Source organism: Tiliqua scincoides, chromosome 4 (assembly GCF_035046505.1).
Source record: "Tiliqua scincoides isolate rTilSci1 chromosome 4, rTilSci1.hap2, whole genome shotgun sequence".
Classification (NCBI taxonomy): Eukaryota; Metazoa; Chordata; class Lepidosauria; order Squamata; family Scincidae; genus Tiliqua; species Tiliqua scincoides.
This window is the reverse complement of record NC_089824.1, coordinates 28864364-28885702: the sequence shown is the minus strand read 5'-3', so window position 1 is coordinate 28885702 and position 21339 is coordinate 28864364. Positions and strand designations below refer to the sequence as shown.

The following is a 21339-nucleotide window of genomic DNA, read 5'->3' as shown; positions in this document are numbered from 1 at the left end:
GCTTCATAAATTCTGACTCTAGCGATGAGTTCTTGGGGTTTCCAGAAAACTAGAGTACTCAAACCTTTAAGTCTCTCCATTTGTTAATGACAGTGATAATGGTTCTTAATGCCACTGTTGACTGCTGTTCACTTTACATGGTTCAAATGTTATTCTGTTATAGTTTATTAAATATTTTATTACACTGTTTGGTTCAGAATATTTTTTTCCTGTTTTCCTCCTCTAAAAACTAGGTGCGTCTTATGGTCAGGTGCGTCTTATGGAGCGAAAAATACGGTACATGAGGTTTCTACTGCAAGGTCATGTAACCAAAATTGTGTATAGTGTAACAAATCCATGACGCCCAGTGTAACGCTGGGAGGGCCAAGAAGGGGATTAGGGTACAGCGAAGGAGGACTCTGCCAATCCTGTCTTCTTCCTCGGCCCTATCCACCCCCATTCCTCCCTCCCCTGCCCAGAAATGCCCCTTCCCCACCACCTTCCCTACGCCCCAGTGCCGGTTGGTGCAAGTCTACCTGTGCTAGCCAGCACTGCTCCTGGATGCAATGCTGGCAAACCAGTTTAGCCTTTGCACTGGCACTACCAGCTCATAAGTAGTTGCAAACATGTTTTACAGCACATCTGCAACACTCTGAGCTGGCACAGAGGTGGTGGCGCCAACTCAGGCAGCCATTTGGATTGTGCAGTCTATTAGGTTACACTGTACGCTAATGGAAGGAAGTGACAAGTATGCACAAGCCATTATACATCTGGCAATGGAGTATTACAACTAAGGTTCTACTATTTATCCAGTGGATCAGAGCCACTGCTCTCAATGCAATTTATCAGAAGTGTGACTGGATATATAATTAATGAAGTGAATACAGCTAATAACATAAGCAAAGTGTGACAAAATATTATGACAAAACATCTTGTGCCACCTTAAAGACGAATACATCTATTATTATAGATGCGTCCATGGCCTACCTTCCACTTCATCTGACTTTCTGCTGCAACAAACCAATGCAGCTATGAAGTAAGAAGACACATTTGTCAATTTGTAAAAAAGCAAAAAAGTAACATCTGTCATACTCTGGGCTTTTCTTAGCAAATACCCAAGTAGTTTGCACTCCATTCCACTTAAACTATCTTCTGGGAAGAGAAATATGTCCTTCCTTCTCCCAGAAAGGGACTGGGAAGTATGAATGAATGACTGACTGGAGTCCCAACACTTACTTCATCACCCTATTAGGCATCCTCCCATTACTGCGACTAGACCTGAGCCTCTTGGTAGCAGTCAACCTTCTTTTCAATAGACAATTTTGCCAAGCTCTCTCGATCGGTTTTGGTGGGAAATCAATATTTATTCTTTGAAATAGGCCAGCATTGTAGGATGTTTTACTGAACTTAAACAACCAACTAAAAGTATCAGGCTGCTTTTCAGATTCTCAGTCGCAGCTATTAACAACGTCTTCATTTTTGCCCTTTGTTCTTGCTGCTGTCCAAGCTCATTATCATAAGGATGTCTGGTTATTGTTTTATGAACATTCAAATTTCAGAAGCTCCTTCATTGTCCCTCCTACTCATAGACTTTCCAATATCCATCCTCATTATCATCATGAGGCAGTGCTGCTCTTTGCCTGCATTTGTGACTTTAAAAATTAATGCACTCCTATTTTCTGAATACTGTAAAGCATAAGCTGCTTAGGAGCACATTATGCTATCAAGCAAGCACATTCTTTCATGGAAAATGCAGCTGGTTCTGATTCAAAGGAATTTCTTTTCACCTGCAAATGGACTTGCTTCTAACTTGTTCCTCAATTCATTGTCTTGTATGGGTGCCTGCAAATCTTTAATTGTCTTTAATTCAAAAACAAAAGTAAATTCAGTTCTCTAACTCTCACAAACATGTTCAATCATAATTCCTCCTGGGATGATTACCAAGTTCTATTCACTGCCTGATCTTTATAACAAAAGTCTATAAATTTATTGCCGATTTATACCAACCACACCAATTATGCCACAATTGAATAGCAAACAAGAAAGAGTCAAAATATTTGAAATGAGAAATGTGCAATCTAAATTTAATTACACAGGCAAATTATTTGAAAATGAGTTATTTACTACATTCCAAAAACTGACAGATAGTAAAAGAAATCAACATTACAGATTTAAAATCCCTTTCAGCACTTTCTCTACAATTTGTAACTGCCAAGAAACTGCTGCCCTGAATATTTTTGTGCTGGTACCACACAATAATAACTAAAACAAAAACATTATATTTTCCCTATAGCTTGCAACCCATCTCCTACATTACAATAATAAATGATGTTGGAATAAAAGGCAATGCAGCATGTGAACTATCATTGTTAGAATTTGCATCTGTCCCAGTGTAGATGCCTATACTCCCATTTAATCACACTTCCATTCCAATAAGATCCCTTGCAGGTGCAGATCCTGGATAGAGATCCTCTCAGCAAGGAGAGCAGGAGTAGAGTTGGAAAGCATCTTCACATAAAGGACACACTCCAGCACCATAGAACAGTGTCAGTGCCTTTCCATCCTGTCCTGTCTGGCATCCTTAGCCATTGACACATATTTTAAAACTACAGAAAACAAATTAAAATAACTAAAGTATTCTGTGCAATTCAATATTATCACCCAATGCCAGCATATCAGGTTCATATAAGCTTCTCCTCCTTTCTAATCCCTAAGTATAGCCGTTTAAACATGTGCTATGAAAGAGATAAATTTAAGCTACATGGAAGGGGGATTCTAAAGCTGTAAGGCCTTTGCAGATGGTGTAGCTTCAGTAACCTTTTCTCATGCATTCTCTAGCTACAATGCCTGTGCTAAACTAAACTGGACTAGTGTAGCACAGACAGCTTCTCCAAAGCATGAAGGAGCTAAGCCAATTTATATTTAAACAGGAAGCAAATGATTCACTACCTAATTCCAAGTCACTCTCTAATCAATGTTGTTATGGCTGACCATTAATATTTTCATATCCAGGAAGGAGTAATAATTCCTAAAATGTGTATTTTTTGAAATTTTTTCGCAATGCATGCCATTAGACCCTATCAAGCTGTTTGCTCACTATCAAGCCACAAATCTCATGCTCATAAAATGTAAAATAAGTGTACTCATTTTTCCCTGACTAGTACTCAAGTGTAGGAAGTTATGCAAAATGATACCGAAGCCTCTGTTAGAATGGGACATTGAGAATATTAATTGACTTTGCAATATGCAAAATCCCACTTCAAATCAAGGACTTCAGCTCCACTGCCGTTCAAGTTAATAGCAAACCAATTGACTGCACCATAAGTAGCATTCACAGTGGTCTTTTACAACATCTCACTATTAACATCCCTAGGTTCAGAGAGAATTTTTCCCCCATAAAAGAGGAAGCGAGATTTGCTTTAATACAGTTTCGATTGCTGTGATTAAAGATGTTTTTGGAGTCTTCCGCTAACAGAAACATTTTGATACATATTGAATATAGTCAGAGTGTAAGTATTCAAAGAGAGCATGAAAACCCCCCACAGTCCCTCTCTTTTTTATTCAGGTTTAATGGCAGCTCAAATCGCTGGCCATTTTTCAATCTTGAGAGATGGAACAGCTTGACACTAATAATACATTTGCAAAGGACACATCATCATTTAACACAACATTAAGTGCTCAGGAACAACTTTTTTTACAGTAGACACAACGCGTTCTGAGCTCAGGGTTGACATATCATTACATTTTATGCTACAAAGATAATCCAGTCAGTCATTCATGAGGGGTAAATTAATTTTCGAGCAACTGTATTTCAGCTTTAAGCCAACAAGAAGGATGCATTAAAGTGAATAACTTTCTTTAATGCTATCAGCAAGGGTTTCTTTCACCTGAATAAAAGACTTTCTTGAGTATACCAATATCTATACCTTCAATTATTTCCATTCTCCCTGCAGTTTCAACTCAGAAGTCTGTTCATACAAGTTAAGCTACAATTTTAAATCCATAAAGCAAACACCTCACACACACTAAAGGAACCCAGGAGGCAGAACTGATACAATCTCACTGCAAACGACAGCCACTTCCTATGTTGCAGCCCTTGTGGGAAGGAAACCAAAACTACTACAGTATGGGTGAACCACAAAGGCACTGCTTTAATAAATCTATTACTGGGAACCAGAAAACATTCTCTGCTGGTGGGAAGACTTGTCTGCAATCAAACTAGTATATACACCTGCTTTCTGTTGCTTTGAACAGTGTTTGAGCAAGCTAGATTAGACAAATAAAAAATCTGATTTTCCATCAGAATTATCAGTGGTTTTTGTCTGTGTGTATTGATAGTCCTTTTTTTCCCAGCTGCTTGTGACATTAGGGCACAAATGGCCCAATCCTATTTGGATGCCTCTGTAACATCCGACATATCCTAAGCCCATCTAGCATAAAGGGGGAGATTCATGGAAACCCCAACACAGCCCATTACTCATGAATTGGCAGCATGACACCAACATAATGTCAGCCCGATGTCAGACTGGTATCTGTGAGATATTGGCCAAACACTCCACACAGCTGTTCTCTAACCCCCACCCCTACCCCCGCCACAGCAGGAAGCAGGCAAAGAGAATTCCCTGGAGCATGTAACACCTTGCATTACCACAAACAGGCAAATCTGGCTAGGAAGCTAAGGCAAATGGACCTATCAGAGGGAGCACTGCACAGGCATTGGGCTTGCATGCAACTCAGGGTACCTGCTGTACTGGCCCATCCAGCTGGCCACAGCCACACACATACTGTGACTTGTGCATTATTACAGCACCTGCTTGCATGTTTGTCAGTATTGTGCCCTCCATGGCCCCCAATTACTGCCAGCCCCTTTGACCATGGTAGCATCAAAAAGGGGCTCATGACCATAGAGAAGCCCCCTGCCACCCCACTGGAACCTATGGAGCTACAGAGTGACGATGTTGCAGACCATGATAGCAGACCACCCACCTCCCCTGCAGAATCCTACCCCAAGGCCAGTTGAAGTGAGAAAGAACTATGGTGGGAAAAAGGGACCTCATCTGCTTTCAAAGTAACAGCAAGTATGATCCACTCAGACTTTTTAGTGAATTGTATCACTGATAGAGCAGCATCTGAAAGAGAAATACACAAGTGGGGTTGCCTGCCACTGCAAGTTACCCAATTAACAGGGACCAGTGAGCTCTGGCTGCATTGTCTGCCATGGGGTTTGCAAAGCCACAGGGTCTGACTAGAATGAATAGGTCAGCAATCCCACAGAAGAATGTCTGGTCTCACACTGGTCACTAAAGGCAGGCAGGCTGCAGGCTTCGCTTGGGGAAGTGTCTTTGACTGTGGGGCAGCTGCCTCTAGAAAGCAAGGAGAAACATACAGAGACTAATAAGGAATTGGAAACAGCATCAGTAATGCATGTTCTCTGGACTGAGAAGTATATTCAGAGTTTGTGAACATGGTGCCACCAGGGTGTACATGATGTCATGGTGCCCTGTTAGGGGCGAGCATATTGTGGCTCCGAACATTCTTTCCCTCTCCTGGAGTTCTGTGTAATATGACTGTATAAGCAATGCCATTTCGCCACAGTCCCCATCACCAAAGTACTTACTCCTTTGTGTGCTCTAAGTGTGAACAACTAGAGGCCAGAGAGGTATTGCCCCTTCCCATATTTTCATCTGAACTGTAGTCTCCCTGGCAAGGCTTATATGACGAGGTTGGTAAGCTATGACTGGCTGTCAAACATAGTTTGTATCTTATGCTCTGTTGTAGGAAAATAGACATGACAGGAGGTGCGATTTTCTGGTTTTTTCCTTTCCCCATCATTCCCTATGGGTTTACTCCTTCCCACACCAGTTCTGTTGTTGGTTTAATGTTTTTCCTGCATTAGAGACATGTCCAACACCTGAAGGGGAGTTAGGATATGGTCAACTCCTCCTCACCCCACCAATGTCTTTCCCACCTGATGCCCCAGTTTCCTTCTCATGTTGGCTTCTCCAGTGATGGAATTGTGCTGGTGCCCAAGTTACATTGGCAAGGTGTTGCACCAATGCCTGAGGTATGTCTGCTGGTGGGTGGAGTTCTGCACTAATGGGACCAACATACATGGACATATAATGGCATATCTCAAGGACAGGACTGGGCTGAAAGTGATTCTGTTATCATGTAACTTTAAACATACAGCTTTGATTGCATTAAAAAAAATTGATTACTGATTCATGCATCCTAACAGTCACTTAAAACATTCTATCTCCTCACATGATCACCCTTGAAAATAACTTCATACAACAAATTATTTGCCATTGTGTTCTTTGAGCAACAATATATTTGATAGATTTTCAACTGGATTGGTTAGATAATGGCAAGCAATATACTTACAGTGACCACAGTAAACTGGAAAAATTTTGGTAATATGATTGGTCACTTCAAGCAAATAGAGAATCCTTCACAGGCAACCCAATCCTATTGGACACAGTGGAAGATCTCATGATCCACTGCCAGAAGTGCCAGTGCAGTGACACAAAAAATGAGCCACTGTCATGAACGTGGGACCACCAGCGCAAATGTCTAGAAGCCCAACACACATGCAAACGGTCCACCCAGGCCTTGCTGGAGCAGGTAAGGCGGCAGTGGGGGCATTTCATGGTAGGATCAAGGCAGAGAGTACATCAAGAAGGGGGCAATTGGTTCTTTACAATGGAGATGCTTCTGTCCATACTATTGGTGTTGACAGTTGTCACCTTAGGGCCCAATCCTAAAGAGTGTGCACCAGCTTACTGCCACAATACACTGTCGCAAACGTGCCATAAGGCACATTTGTGGGCCCTAGGGCCAGTATAGAGCTGGCCTGGGGCTCTACCACTCGGCGGTCGCATGGACCGGCAGGCAGTGGAGATGTAGGTGGGGATGTGGTTGAAGGTGGGGAGGAAGCATTCCGGGGTGGGGGGGAGGCAGAGGGATGGGAGAGGACAGGAAGGAGGTGTGACAGGGAAGGGAGTAGGGTGGGAGGGAAGTGGGACCGGTGGAGATCCTGAGCCTCCATGTCGGGCCCTCCACCTGACGTGGATGACCTTTGGGTCATTGTAGAATTGAGTAGCCCCATTGCAAGCTATTCACTTTACCCAGAAAAAGGGGACAAAAGTTCCCTTCTCCTGAGAAGGCAGCGGTGGCTGCCTGGGGTGCACTGGATGCAGCAGCAGCCATTTTCAGCACCGCTGCAACCCCCACATGCTGGGCAGCTCAGGATTGGGCTCCCTGTGAGCTACGTCAACAAAGAATGTTTTCACAAACATTTTCACATAATTTCATAAGTCAGTAGATTGATTGCCTTTATCAAAGTGGATACTAGAAGTGGAATATAGTGTGGGAATGATTTTTTAAAGTTCCATTCTGTTCTTGGAAAACCAAGTGTGACTAAAAACTAAAGAGTTTAATAAAAATGACAGGAGAGAGGTATTTTCTTGTATGCAACAGTATTATCTCTTGCTAAATTTACTTGTGAGGAACAATCTTCCCAAATCACTGATAATTTTAACACTCTGAAGTCTTCAGGGCACTTGTAATTCTATAATACTTCACTTCAACATAAATGCCATCTGACAGGTCTTAACTAAAAAATGAATGACACCAATAATAGCATACACTGAAGAGCAGAGGTGTACATATTTATGAGCAACTGGAATGCTGGCTCATGGTCCTCAGGTGAAGTGAAATGATATATAGTAATTATACTGGGAAATATTAAAGTTTGGTAGATTCAAAGAAAAAGTGTCTGCAATCCCTAACAGTCCAAACTGACCTAACTCCCAATGTGGCAATGCAGCAGCTGCATTTGTTCCCTTCCCCTCGGCTAAGCCTTCACTACCCCCATGGGTCAACACAGACCTGTACCAGCAAGTCGGTGTGCAAGTCTGAAACTGAAAACAAGTCTGTCTGAAAATGTCTGAAACTGAAAACAAGATCACATCATGAGGAGTAGTAAGCATGTCTTCTGGCTGATAACACAAAGGACAGTGGATCAGAAAACATTTCTAAGGATGGAAAGCCATTATGTGACTACTCCTAGTCAATTGAGAGTTAAAGAAATAGCTTCTGACATGCTCACTCCTTGTAATCCTCATCATGGAGACACAAAGGTACAACTGTTTAGAAAACCACTACTACTGTAGGTCTGTTTCCTTATTGTAGAGGTTTCCAGGGCATGTGCTGCAACACCATGGGTACACTCACAGGGGAACTGTGGGGTGCTGTGCGACCTCTTCTTCCCAGCTCACCAGGCCGACAGTGTGCAAAATCTAGCAAGAAACTTACATGATTCTCACAAGATTTCACATGATGTCAGCCCAGAGAACCAGGAAAAAGAGGCTGTGTGGCAGCACACAACATCCCTGTGAGTACAAAGGACGCCACAGCCCTAGTGAGTTTGGGAACCACTGCCTAATTGCAAGAATGACAGCCAGCCCAACTGAAACTAATCCACGTTGCATCAGCTGTCCACTTTCCAAATGTAACCAAGTAATCAAACAGTCAAGTAATACTTGCAGAGCATTTGGACTTCACTGGATATAAGGTGCTACATTTATGAAAAAAGAATTAAGTGTAATTATTGGTTCAATATCATAATTTATTGTCAGAGTCATCTCCCTGATGACATGTTATAAAAAGCTTCATAAATTGCATTTACTATTAGTATGGAAAACAATTGCAAAAATATCTCTTTTAAATTGACTCCTGCTATTACCGGACTTCACAATCAATTTCTCATTTATAAAAAATTAGTATTAAATATTTATAGACAAATGCGTAATGATTTCACTTTCTGGAATTAAACATGGTGCATATATAAAGTCCTCAGAAACAACCTGCTAGGTTACAAACTACACAAAGATGGTCAAAATTCAGGCAAATTCTTGGAAGATAGGTATATTACTGCAATGGCCATTGTAAATAAAAATGTAATATAGGCAGCCATATTTAAATAGCCTATTTAAGTAATAGCTATTCCAAGGCTCTACCACATTTTCCAGACTCACAAAGAGAGTATGGTCCAACAAGAAGCTGACGGAACATACCAAGATCCAGGTCTACAGAGCTTGCGTCTTAAGTACCCTTCTGTACTGCAGTGAGTCATGGACTCTTTGCTCACAACAGGAGAGGAAACTAAATACTTTCCACATGCGCTGCCTCCAACGCATCCTCGGTATCACCTGGCAGGACAAAGTTCCAAACAACACAGTCCTGGAACGAGCTGGAAACCCTAGCATGTATGTACTGCTGAAACAGAGACGCCTGCGTTGGCTTGGTCATGTCGTGAGAATGGGCGATGGCCGGATCCCAAAGGATCTCCTCTATGGAGAACTCGTGCAGGGAAAGCACCCTACAGGTAGACCACAGCTGCGATACAAGGATATACGAGTTTATTTATACAGGTACTTATATACCGCCTTTCTTTTGGTCGTCAGATTTGTCCTCAGACTTTAATCCAAGGCGGTTTACATAGGCAGGCTGTTCTAAACCCCCGTAGGAATTTTTACAATTGAATAGTTCTAATCTTTCATAGAACTCCTCGTTCCAGCTGGATTCCTTCCTGGTCTGGTCTCTCTCTGGCCCTTCGCCTCCTACGCTCCACTTGACGGCAACTCCTCTCTGCCACCGAGGGTCAGATCATCAGTATATCAGTGTGTCGTTAGTTCTCAGGTACTTCCAGTTGTTTCGAACTGGCAGCCTCAGATCTTCAGGCATACAAGGCAGTAGCTCTACCAACTGAGCCATACCTCCTGCAAGAGGAGGATATCTGCAAGAGGGATCTGAAGGCCTTAGGAATGGACCTCAACAAGTGGGAAACATTGGCCTCTGTCCTGCTTGGAGGTAGGCTGTGCAGCATGGCCTCTCCCAGTTTGAAGAGTCACTTGCCCAACAGACTGAGGCAAAGAAGGAAGGCCCGTAGCCAGGGAGACACAGCAGGGACAAACTACATTTGCTCCCAGTGTGGAAGGGATTGTCACTTCCAAATTGGCCTTTTCAGCCACACTAGACGCTGTTCCAGAACCACTTTTCAGAGCGCAATACCATAGTCTTTCGAGACTGAAGGATGTCAATGAATTGATTCCAAGGCAAGATGAAATCTCATTAGTATTTGGGTAACAGCAGAATTAGGTTTTATAGAGTCAAACACCATAGTTCCTCAGGATGACTATTTACATTTTTGCCACAAGGTTGAACCCATTCTTCTAGAAAGACTGGCCATGAGGTGAACCTGACCTTACAGCATCTTCACTGTTGCTTCCATCACCCCACATGTATAAACCTTACAGAAGGTTGACACATTTCTTTATCTTTAATGTTTCTCTTTAACTCCACTCTGCCTCTGGTCCCCCTGCAGAAAAAGTCCCTACTGTTTCTAGCTTAGGTCACTCCATACACCCTGCCAAAACCAATGTTGCATTTCCTCTCAGCACTTGTATTGATTTCTTCTGACCAGTCATTCCCCCACAGCAGTTAGAAGTTTTGTGAACATTTTGTGACATCACAGTAGCTTTGCTAATGGGGAGAATGGAAGCCTGGTAAAAGAAGTCACACACCGCTTTTTAACTCTACGTACAGACTGAGCCTACTTATCCATGGATTTTCTATCTGTGGATCTGGCTCAGCCTGGGTCCCCACCCTGTGTTTAAATCTTCAGAGGGTTTAAAGGGGCCAAAACCGCAGATTTTGGTATCCGCAGGGGCATTCGAGAACGGATCCCACACAGATACTGAGGTCTCACTTGTTCATATTGTGACCTATAAGTATTGTATAAGATACAGCAGTGACAATCAGATATTTATTTCAGGTTAAAAAATATTGTACTATTAAAAATGCTGTGTTGGAAACGAGCACAATTCTGCTTCTTTAACCTATGTCACTTTGATAGTTTTACTCTTTTGTGCTGCGAGCACAAGAGAAGCATGACTAAGGTTAACAGTTACCATAGTCACTCAGCATGAACTTCCTATTCATTTCAACAAAAGGAAACAATCTGTTTAATTCACGGCCATATTTTTCCATTCATCTGAATTGTACAATTGACTGTGATGGACACAGCATCCATCCTCTTTAAAATGAACTAGAACAAAACATGTCTGAAGTACTTCCAAACCTTGGATCTGTTCACCTGTAATGCAGAAAAACATAGCACAAGCTTGTAGAATACATGCCCCTTTCCCCAATTTATTGCCTGGTGGAAACAGCACACAGAGAGGTGCCCAAATAACTTTTTATACCTTATTCTGGTTCTCATAATGCTCTAGTATGCTGTTTGCATGCACAACTGTGCACCAAGCTGCGGAGAAGGGGAGAGGGTGGGGAAACAAGGACACGACAATATACTAGGTCCATGGCAATTTTTCCATGTGTGAACACAGTGCCTGCATGGTAATGAATAAGGCCCTGAACTTCTTATAGTGCAGATTATATACAGCTCTGAATAAAGAATCTAAAAAAGTTGAATAGCACCAGTGAAGCAAGGCAGCTCTCAGCATCACCAGTTGGAAAGTTGGATGACCCACCTCTAATCAAGGGAAAATACTATATACATAATACACACTTCCTCTGTTAATAGAAAGGAAAATGCATGTGGTTGATCTGGTGCAAGCATTCAAGAAGCTCTGCCATATCCTTTGCCTATCCTCATTATCTTTACAATCTTCCTTCTTGTCTTAGAACTTTATAACACTGAAATACTTTCTTACTGATATTGCACAGGAAAAAATAATTCCTAGGAAAATATGCAAACCTAATTACAAAATAAGGTAAACTTTTTAAAAAGCAATGACTGTTTTATTGTTTTAAGTTGAGTAGATACAAATTTAATTCTTGTTGGGGGGGGGGGAAATATTATTGTATACTTCTGGACCTTGAGACCATAACTTATTACATTGATTTCTGAAGTTATTTTTAAAAATAAACTAGATTTTTGAGATTGATAATAGAACATAACAGAGCTTAATTAACACTACAGTAAATAACACACCTGCTTAACTGGAACAGCTGCAATGAAGAATAGTTCATAGAGAGAGCTTCCTTGACTTTATACTAAGGATTAAAGGCAAGGCTTGGTTTTCTGTAAATCGATTCACAGCAGTTAATGAGTATAAATATGTGCTTCCTAATGGTTAATTCCTGACAGTAGAGGCCTTGGTTCACTTGCAGCTTTCATGCACTGATGTCCTTACTAGACCAATCAAACATCACTTGATATAATCGAGTATGTACAAAATATAGAAGTAGAGAACAATGTGAAAAAGAAGGATGCCAAGCCCAAGATTTGGCTATACAATCCATCCCTAAAATGCATTATAATCTTGTAACTTTATGACTAATGTGAAACTGATAGGGTAGAACAGGGGTCTCCAAACATTTTGACCAGAGGGCATGAAATATCTGGTGCAGTGCTGAGGGCCAGAAAAAATTTAAATAAATAAATTAGAGATGGAACTTAGATGCATAAATCAGAACACTCTCAGATGCAGAACACTCTCCAGATGCAATCAGAGCACAGCTCTGGTCATATTCAGTCAAGTATTCAGTCCTCTTTCAGGGGACAAGAGGCTGGCTGCGGTCTGCATAGAGACTCGCTGTGGGCTGCATCTGGCCCCCGCGCCGGGGTTTGGGGACCTCTGGGGTAGAACATGGAAAAGAAATTGCCAGGACATTCTCCCAGTTTTCTTTGCTAGTACACAAAATATATGCTTCCAAAGAAACAACTTCATTACTGTATGGGTGGCACTTTGGTTTTATTTTGACTCCATGATGCTCACCAATTGTGAAAGGTGCATGAGTGAGAGGTATGTCTTGATTCACTTTCAAAGGTTTGTGCAACGTGTTCTATTCACACATTAGGGCTTTTCTGCTCCCTCCCAAACTATCAGTAAGCCATTGTGTAAGCAAGCAGGAAGGACACTGTAGAAGGGTAAAAAAACATGTATGTGCAGAAGTTGCTAAGGAATTACACAGATAATCCATGGTTACCTGACACAACGGGGTGGTACAACAGACAACTGTAATACTAAGGTGGATTAACATCTGCCTGTAGAACAAGCGGGCTTTCGACAAAAGCGTAGCTGTGTTGATCAGGTGTTGAGCTTGACAAGCTATATCGAGGCTGGCTTTCAACAAGGTTTAAAAACTACAGTTGTATTTATTGACCTAACTGCGGCATATTACAACGTGTGGAGGGAGGGTCTGCTATATAAATTGTGTCACATCATTCCATGTAAAAAACTGTATTGATTAGTCAACAATATGCTAAGTAACAGATCTTTCCAGATCATAATGGGGGACAATGCAAGTAAGGTAAGAAGGCTATACAACGGCCTCCCACAAGGCTCTGTAATGGCACCCACACTATTTAACCTGTACATCTCAGATTTGCCAGTAACAAGGGGACGTAAATTTGAATATGCCGATGACTTGGCTCTAGCAGTGTAGGGAAAAAACATGGAGGTGTTGGATGACCTCCTCTCAGAAGACCTCAAGTTCCTGGGAAAATATTTTGCTGACTGCAGGTTAATATCCAGTATCAGCAAAATGGTGACGACATGCTTCCACCTTAACAATAAATTAGATAATGCAGCCCCGAAGGTCTATCTAAATAACAACCTTACAATCCCCATCCAAAATATCCTGGAGTAACTTTGGACCGAACTCTCTCTTATAAGTCACACTTTGAGAACACGTCCGCAAAAATCAGTACCAGGAACGACATACTCCAGAAATTAACAGGAACAAGATGGGGAGCTTGGGGAGCTTCTCAGAACATCAGCATTAAGATAGATCTACTCCACAGCAGAATTCTGTGCTCCAGTATGGCTTAACAGCTGTCACACTAGCAAGATTGATGCCAGATTAAATGAAACCGTGAGGATCATAAGACCCAGTCCTGTCTGTTGGCTCCCCATTTTGAGCCACCTAGCACCACCAGCCCTACGGAGACAAGAGGCTTTAGTGAAAGAATATAGAAAAATCACCAACAACCCACTTTTACCAGTACATGCCGTTCTTCCTCATCTATCGATCAGTAGGTGTAAATCCAGGAAGCCTTCTCTGGCACTCGCACAATATCTGCACAACAATTTTAACATCAATGCCCAATGGAAAGCTAAATGAGCAGTCTAACACCCAGAAAGGGATAGTTATATAGACGAACCTACACTTAAGGGGCCAGGTTACGACTTCCAGTCGCCAGCACTGGAAAACTTTGAACAGGATCTGTACCCTGCATGGTGTTAGTCAGGACTCAGTGTTTAAATGGGGGCTATTATCTACCCCACAGTGTGATTGCAGGTTCTCCCGCCAAACCATATACCACATTGTGTCTGGCTGCAAACTGAGGGCATATACTGGCCCATGGTCTGACATTTTCAATGAAGGTAACTCTGTCCTTGAATGGCTGGACGAACTGGACATTGACATTTGATCTAGTCGAATTGATATATAAGTCCATGTATTATATGCCATATGCTAAATAAATAAATAAAACAGAAAACTTTGCAGAAAGATACAAGTTCCTTGAGTCACTCACTGAACTATTGTGACCCAAAGTTATTTACAGGATCTATTGCATAAGGTCTAAAATGAAAGTAGGGTACACAACTAACCGTGCAAAAATCTCTTGCTGTCCATTATCCTTTATAATCAAAAACGAAAGGACAAATGAATGAGTGAATGAATGTGTCAGATATTGTTCTACAGCTTGAATCTTAAGATTACTGAGGTTCCTAAACATGTACTGTGTGAACAAAAGAAAGTTTTGTGTTGAGTCTTTCATCACTTTTATTCTCATGCTAGCAAATTAAAGGGGTTTTTTATTGCCAATACAGGAGAGAAAGCAGAATAAATGAATGAATGAAATACACCCTGACCTAGAGGTCCTTCCTCTCTCTGATGGATCAGAAGAAAAGTCATTCTTATTTCTTTTTGCTTTTCTTGCCTTAAGCAAGGGCAACCTAACCAGAGGAGGACCATCTAGTACTTTATGTTTGTCTCTGCACAGAAAGAGTCAAAGCACTTTCTTGAGCATTCACTGGATTCAGTCCATTAGAGAACAGCCCACAAGCCATGTGGTTTCAAACTGAAGGGCAATTTTCACTGAAACAGGAGTTGGGCAAATGGTAACAAAGGCTGGGCTTGCAGTTAAGCAGATGTATAGTTACTTCTGCTTTTAAACAAGTCTCAATTTTTCAGTGCAAAATGATGTTTTACCAGATCACCCTAGACCACATCTAGAGCTGAAACAGATGACAGGAAAACCACATGGTACAGTTCATGCGGGGCTCCACCATTTCAGACTGAAGGCAGGGAAATTGCACTTTAAATGCTCCCTTATGTCACAGAACCTTCCTAAGATTTGCCTTCTTCCTGTTATGCTAGTATTTTATGCACAGAGAGTTTATACAGAATATTCAAACGTGTGTGAAGGGCAGGAAGGAAGGGCAAAATGGGTGCAGCATAAAGTGGCTAGTGACTGGCATCTTCTCTCTGGACTCCATTCACTCTTCTATTGATGAAAAGTCAGTAAACCCACAAAAACATCCTGTGTGCTTGGCCATGTGGGCTTCCTGCCAAAGCACTGATTTCAGAGGGTTTCAGGGAAACATCCCTGGGCAATTGCTCCTGCAGCAGGCTGTCTCAGTAACCTAGTTAGAATGCTGAGGCATCACAGAAGCCTCTAGAGATGAGAGGGGTCCAAAATATGGAAAGAGTATGCAAAAACTAAGGAAAAATCAGAAATTTTTCACTATACCACTTGCAGTCTGAAGTGACACAGCCTATTAAGATTCTCCTGAGTACCCGTGAAACTAGACATCTTAGAGAGTAACCTGAGAAACAGTGTAACAAAAGTTAAGAGGGATACTGTTCAAAACACAATCAACATTAGTAAATGTCAGTGAGTGTTCTGCTTTAGTGCATATTATACAAGATCCAAGGAATATTTTTACCTATTTGTTTTCTGTACTGATCAACAGGAATTCTTGCAGCAGAGGCATCTTTCCTACCCATTTTTACGGATTCAGGACTTCTGTAAAGAAGAAAATGAACAGGTTTTAAAAAGTAATAAATTAGACATGGGTACAAAAATAAAGGAAGAAATATGGTATATTTAGACTGTAGACCAAATCATAGTCAAATTTTGCATGAAGCAATGTTGCTATGAATATCTACTAGTTGCTCATGATCTTTTTCAGGACACTAAGGGTCAAATCCTATCCATTGTTCCAGCACTGATGTAGCTGTGCCAGTGGGGTGTGTGCTACATTCGGTAGTGAGATGGGGGGCAGTCACAGAGGCCTCCATAAGGTAGAGGAATGTTCATTCTCTTACTTTGGGACTGCATTTTCTCTGTATCAGTGCTGGAAAGTTGAATAGGATTGGGCCCTAAATTGCACTATCACCAAATATTATCTATAGATTAATATTAGTCTCAAAACCTATTTTAAGCTGAACACAGTTGCAAGCTGGACATTTTGTATATATCTGGGTTGGATTCTAACTATGGGCAGAGTAGTTCAGGAAAAGGGATTTCCTGAATCCTCTCCTACCCCAGCCATTCACAATGGGAGCCATCCCTCTGCAGAGCCCAGTATGTCAGTCTTCAAGTCTTCTTGGTGTCCAATAATAAATGATTTTATGTTTATCTGTGATTTATTTATCTGTCAATGTTACGGAGCCGTTGGGGAACAGTGATCATGCTGCAATCCGTTTCGACGTGCACGTCGGGGGGAACGATACCGGGCAAATCTCTCACAAAAACCCTTGACTTCCGACGAGCGGACTTCCCTCAGATGAGGAGGCTGGTTAGAGGGAGGTTGAAAGGGAAGGTTAAAAGAGTCCAATCTCTCCAGAGTGCATGGAGGCTGCTTAAAACAACAGTAATAGAGGCCCAGCAGAGGTGTATACCGCAAAGAAAGAAGAGCTCCACTAAATCCAGGAGGGTGTCCGCATGGCTAACCAGCCAAGTTAGAGAGGCTGTAAAGGGCAAGGAAGCTTCCTTCCGTAAATGGAAGTCTTGCCCTAATGAGGAGAATAAAAAGGAACATAAACTGTGGCAAAAGAAATGTAAGAAGGTGATACAGGAGGCCAAGAGAGACTATGAGGAACGCATGGCCAGCAACATTAAGGAGAATAATAAAAGCTTTGTCAAATATGTTAGAAGCAGGAAACCCACCAGAGAAGCGGTTGGCCCTCTAGATGGTGAGGGAGGGAAAGGGGAGATAAAAGGAGACTTAGAAATGGCAGAGAAATTAAATGAGTTCTTTGCATCTGTCTTCACGGCAGAAGACCTCGGGCAGATACCGCTGCCTGAAGGGCCCCTCCTGACCGAGGAGTTAAGTCAGATAGAAGTTAAAAGAGAAGATGTTTCAGGCCTCATTGATAAATTAAAGATCAATAAGTCACTAGGCCCTGATGGCATCCACCCAAGAGTTATTAAGGAATTGAAGAATGAAGTTGCTGATCTCTTGACTAAGATATGCAACTTGTCCCTCAAAATGGCCACGGTGCCAGAAGACTGGAGGATAGCAAATGTCACACCTATCTTTAAAAAGGGAAAGAGGGGGGACCCGGGAAACTATAGGCCGGTCAGCCTAACATCTATACCGGGTAAGATGGTGGAATGCCTCATCAAAGATAGGATCTCAAAACACACAGACAAACAAGCCTTGCTGAGGGAGATCAGCATGGCTTCTGTAAGGGTAAGTCTTGCCTCACAAACCTTATAGAATTCTTTGAAAAGGTCAACAGGCATGTGGATGTGGGAGAACCCATAGACATTATATATCTGGACTTTCAGAAAGCGTTCGACACAGTCCCTCACCAAAGGCTACCGAAAAAACTCCAGTCAGGGAATTAGAGGACAGGTCCTCTCATGGATTGAGAACTGGTTGAAGGCCAGGAAACAGAGAGTGGGTGTCAATGGGCAATTTTCACAATGGAGACAGGTGAAAAGCGGTGTGCCCCAAGGATCTGTCCTGGGACCACTGCTTTTCAACCTCTTCATAATTGGCCTGGAGACAGGGGTGAGCAGTGAGGTTGCAAAGTTTGCAGACGACACCAAACTTTTCCAAGTGGTGAAGACCAGAAGTGATTGTGAGGAGCTCCAGAAGGATCTCTCCAGACTGGCAAAATGGCAGATGCGCTTCAATGTCAGTAAGTGTAAGGTCATGCACATTGGGGCAAAAAATCAAAACTTCACATATAGGCTGATGGGTTCTGAGCTGTCTGTGGCAGATCAGGAGGGGGATCTTGGGGTGGTGGTGGACAGGTCGATGAAAGTGTCGACTCAATGTGCGGCGGCAATAAAGAAGGCCAATTCTATGCTTGGGATCATTAGAAAAGGTATTGAGAACAAAATGGCTAATATTATAATGCCGTTGTACAAATCGATGGTAAGGCCACACCTAGAGTACTGTGTCCAGTTCTGGTCGCCGCATCTCAAAAAAGACATAGTGGAAATGGAAAAGGTGCAAAAGAGAGCGACTAAGATGATTACGGGGCTGGGGCACCTTCCTTATGAGGAAAGGCTATGGCGTTTGGGCCTCTTCAGCCTAGAAAAGAGGTGCCTCAGGGGGGACATGATTGAGACATACAAAATTATGCAGGGGATGGACAGAGTGGATAGAGAGATGCTCTTTACACTCTCACATAACACCAGAAACAGGGGACATCCACTAAAATTGAGTGTTGGGAGAGTTAGGACAGACAAAAGAAAATATTTCTTTACTCAGCATGTGGTTGGTCTGTGGAACTCCTTGTCACAGGATGTGGTGATGGCGTCTAGCCTGGACGCCTTTAAAAGGGGATTAGACAAGTTTCTGGAGAAAAAATCCATTTCGGGTTACAAGCCATGATGTGTATGTGCAACCTCCTGATTTTAGAAATGGGCTATGTCAGAATGCCAGATGCAGGGGAGGACACCAGGATGCAGGGTGTGTCTTGCTGTCTTTTGTGCTTCCTGAAGCATTTGGTGGGCCGCTGTGAGATACAGGAAGCTGGACTAGATGGGACTATGGCCTGATCCAGTGGGGCTGTTCTTATGTTCTTATCCTTGTTTTACAGGGGGACCCTGGAACCTGAGAAGAACTCCTAAGACACCATAGCTAGAGAGAGAGAGAGAGAGAGAGAGAGAGAGAGAGAGAGAATGACTGCTCTACCCCCCTGCAGTCCCTTGAAGAGCAGTTTCAGAGGGTCAAAGGCCTACTGGAAACAGTGTAAGATTTAGCCTTGAAGCTGTGGCTGGTGGGAGAGTTGGAAAAAAGCTCTCTGTTGATTTCTGTTGATGACACCAGAATATCGGATTGGCTCAGAAAATAAGCCAAATGTCCAGGAGTGCTACTCACTAACATACAAGAGGTGTAGAAGGGATGAAGATGTCAGCTTTGGGAGTAAGAAACTCTCTCTCTCTCTCTCTCTCTCAGTGCCCCATATAACAACTGGGATGGTAATGCTGCTGGTTCCATTGCCAAGGCAACAGAGAGATACCTGACTGAAGAAGACTCGCAAGAGGTTTCAACTTCTGGGGTATGTACAGTTTGCTGCACTGGGTTTAAAAGCAAAAAGCATGGGTGAGGAGGGGCTAGGAAGTTGATGCTTTTGCTCACAGGCCAGGGCGATAGTCAAAGGAGCCTACTGGTGAGGACATGGTTCTGGATAATATGAACCTTCTCTCACAGAACCAAGGTACCAAAGTAGGGATTCCCCTTTGGGAAGGAGAACTGGGATCAACCAGCCCCCATATTTAATTCCCCCCCTTTTTTCTTCTCTCCTTTCTCTCCCTTGAGGTTAGGGTGGCGACCCTCCCCTCCCCAGTATGTTATGCAGCTGCAGAAGGTGTTGCACTGCACTGAACCACTTCCAATTTATGGAGGGAAGTACTTCAGCTTTTTTTTCTGACTCAATACACAGTGAGTAGAGTGCACCCATCTCTAGAAGGAATAGTATGCCTTTTAATTTCAATAGCCTTGTAATATTCTGCAACAAAGTGTTAACAATGAAAAGATATTGCACTTTTTGTTGCTACAGATAAACCAAAATATGAAAAATCATTTCCAACTGTAAAAAAAAAAAAGTTTGGCCTAGTTAATACGAGCCACAGAGACCCTCTTGGATGTCTGTGTGGTTCAAGCTGTCACTGATTTTGCAGCATTCAGGACCTCTAAAATTGCTGTGACTTTTCTTTGTTCTTCAAAGCTGTGCAGTAATCATCATTCATTTCAACTGCTTTGATGGTTAGATAGCAAACTCCCAAGAAACCCACGGAGACATTAGCACATACAGCCGCAATGTCTAATAAGACAGCTATTTGCATAAAAGATCAGCCACAATTTAAAACGTCTTGCAATAGATGTGGAAAGGGAATAACAATTCTGTATTTGCATGTACGAAACCAAGATTGTTTTCACAATTGAATTCCTGGGGGACTGTAACTCATCACCTTCCCTTGTAAAAAAAATTCCACATTCCCTGAGGAAGTAACTTGGTATGAGCCCAAGTTAAACTAAAATATGGATTAATAAGAAAATATATTTTTTATTTATGAAGTCTGCTCATGAATGGGCTTCAAAGTACCATAATATCAGGATTTGGTGAGGGTGGTGGCCGGCGACAAGATTTACAGCTCATGTACTTTGGAGAGAAATCTATCACCCTGTACTAAACCAAAATGAGTTTCCTCAACTACACTCAAAATTGAATTTTTTAAACCTAAACAAGGAATGAATTCAATCCTTTTTCCTATTGTGCTCATCACCAAAAAGTACCCAGTGATGGAAATGTAAACAGAAATAATTTTAAAGTTTCCTTTTAAAAAACGTGTAATGCTTTTGTTTCCTAGGAAGGATAATTGAGAATCATATTGAAGTTTGTGGTAGTGTTCAAATTTACTTTTAACTAATAAAATTGATGAATTTGTTAAAAAGTAAAGGGTTAACTAATTAAAAACTCTTTCAATGGGTGCAAGCCCTAGAACGTTAGGCTCTGCCAGTGGGCTAGCAATCTAAGTGTACACAATTAGGACAAAACCCTATCCAACTTTCCAGCACTGAAGTAGCCATGCCAAGAAGACATCAGCTACATTCTACAGTAGTGGGGCAGTCATGGATGCCTCAAGGGACGTTTGTTCCCTCACCTCGGGGCTGCATTGCAGCTGCATAGGCACTGGAAAGTTAGATAGAGTTGGGCCTTCAGTGTTTTTATATGCTTATAGGCCGATGCAGGAAAAATCTCACATGGGAAACAATGGCTTCCTGTAAGCAAACCCAACACAACAGTCACCGAATTTCATTGTTCAACATCTATTATCTGGGTAATATTAGGCCTCTA

General features: G+C 42.1%; 1 protein-coding gene across 3 annotated transcripts in view; it reads right to left on the bottom strand.

Annotated features, from left to right (window-relative positions):
• The window catches only part of TRIQK (triple QxxK/R motif containing), a 59501-nt gene that overhangs the window by 23119 nt on the left and 15043 nt on the right, over positions 1 to 21339 (bottom strand). For all 3 annotated transcript variants that reach the window (XR_010794369.1, XM_066625553.1, XM_066625552.1), the window contains exon 2: positions 15963 to 16042. Coding sequence is in view for 2 of the 3 variants with exons in the window: in XM_066625553.1 (XP_066481650.1) it covers positions 15963 to 16023 (61 nt within the window). In the remaining variant the exon portion in view is untranslated. The remainder of the gene's footprint in view (positions 1 to 15962; positions 16043 to 21339) is intronic.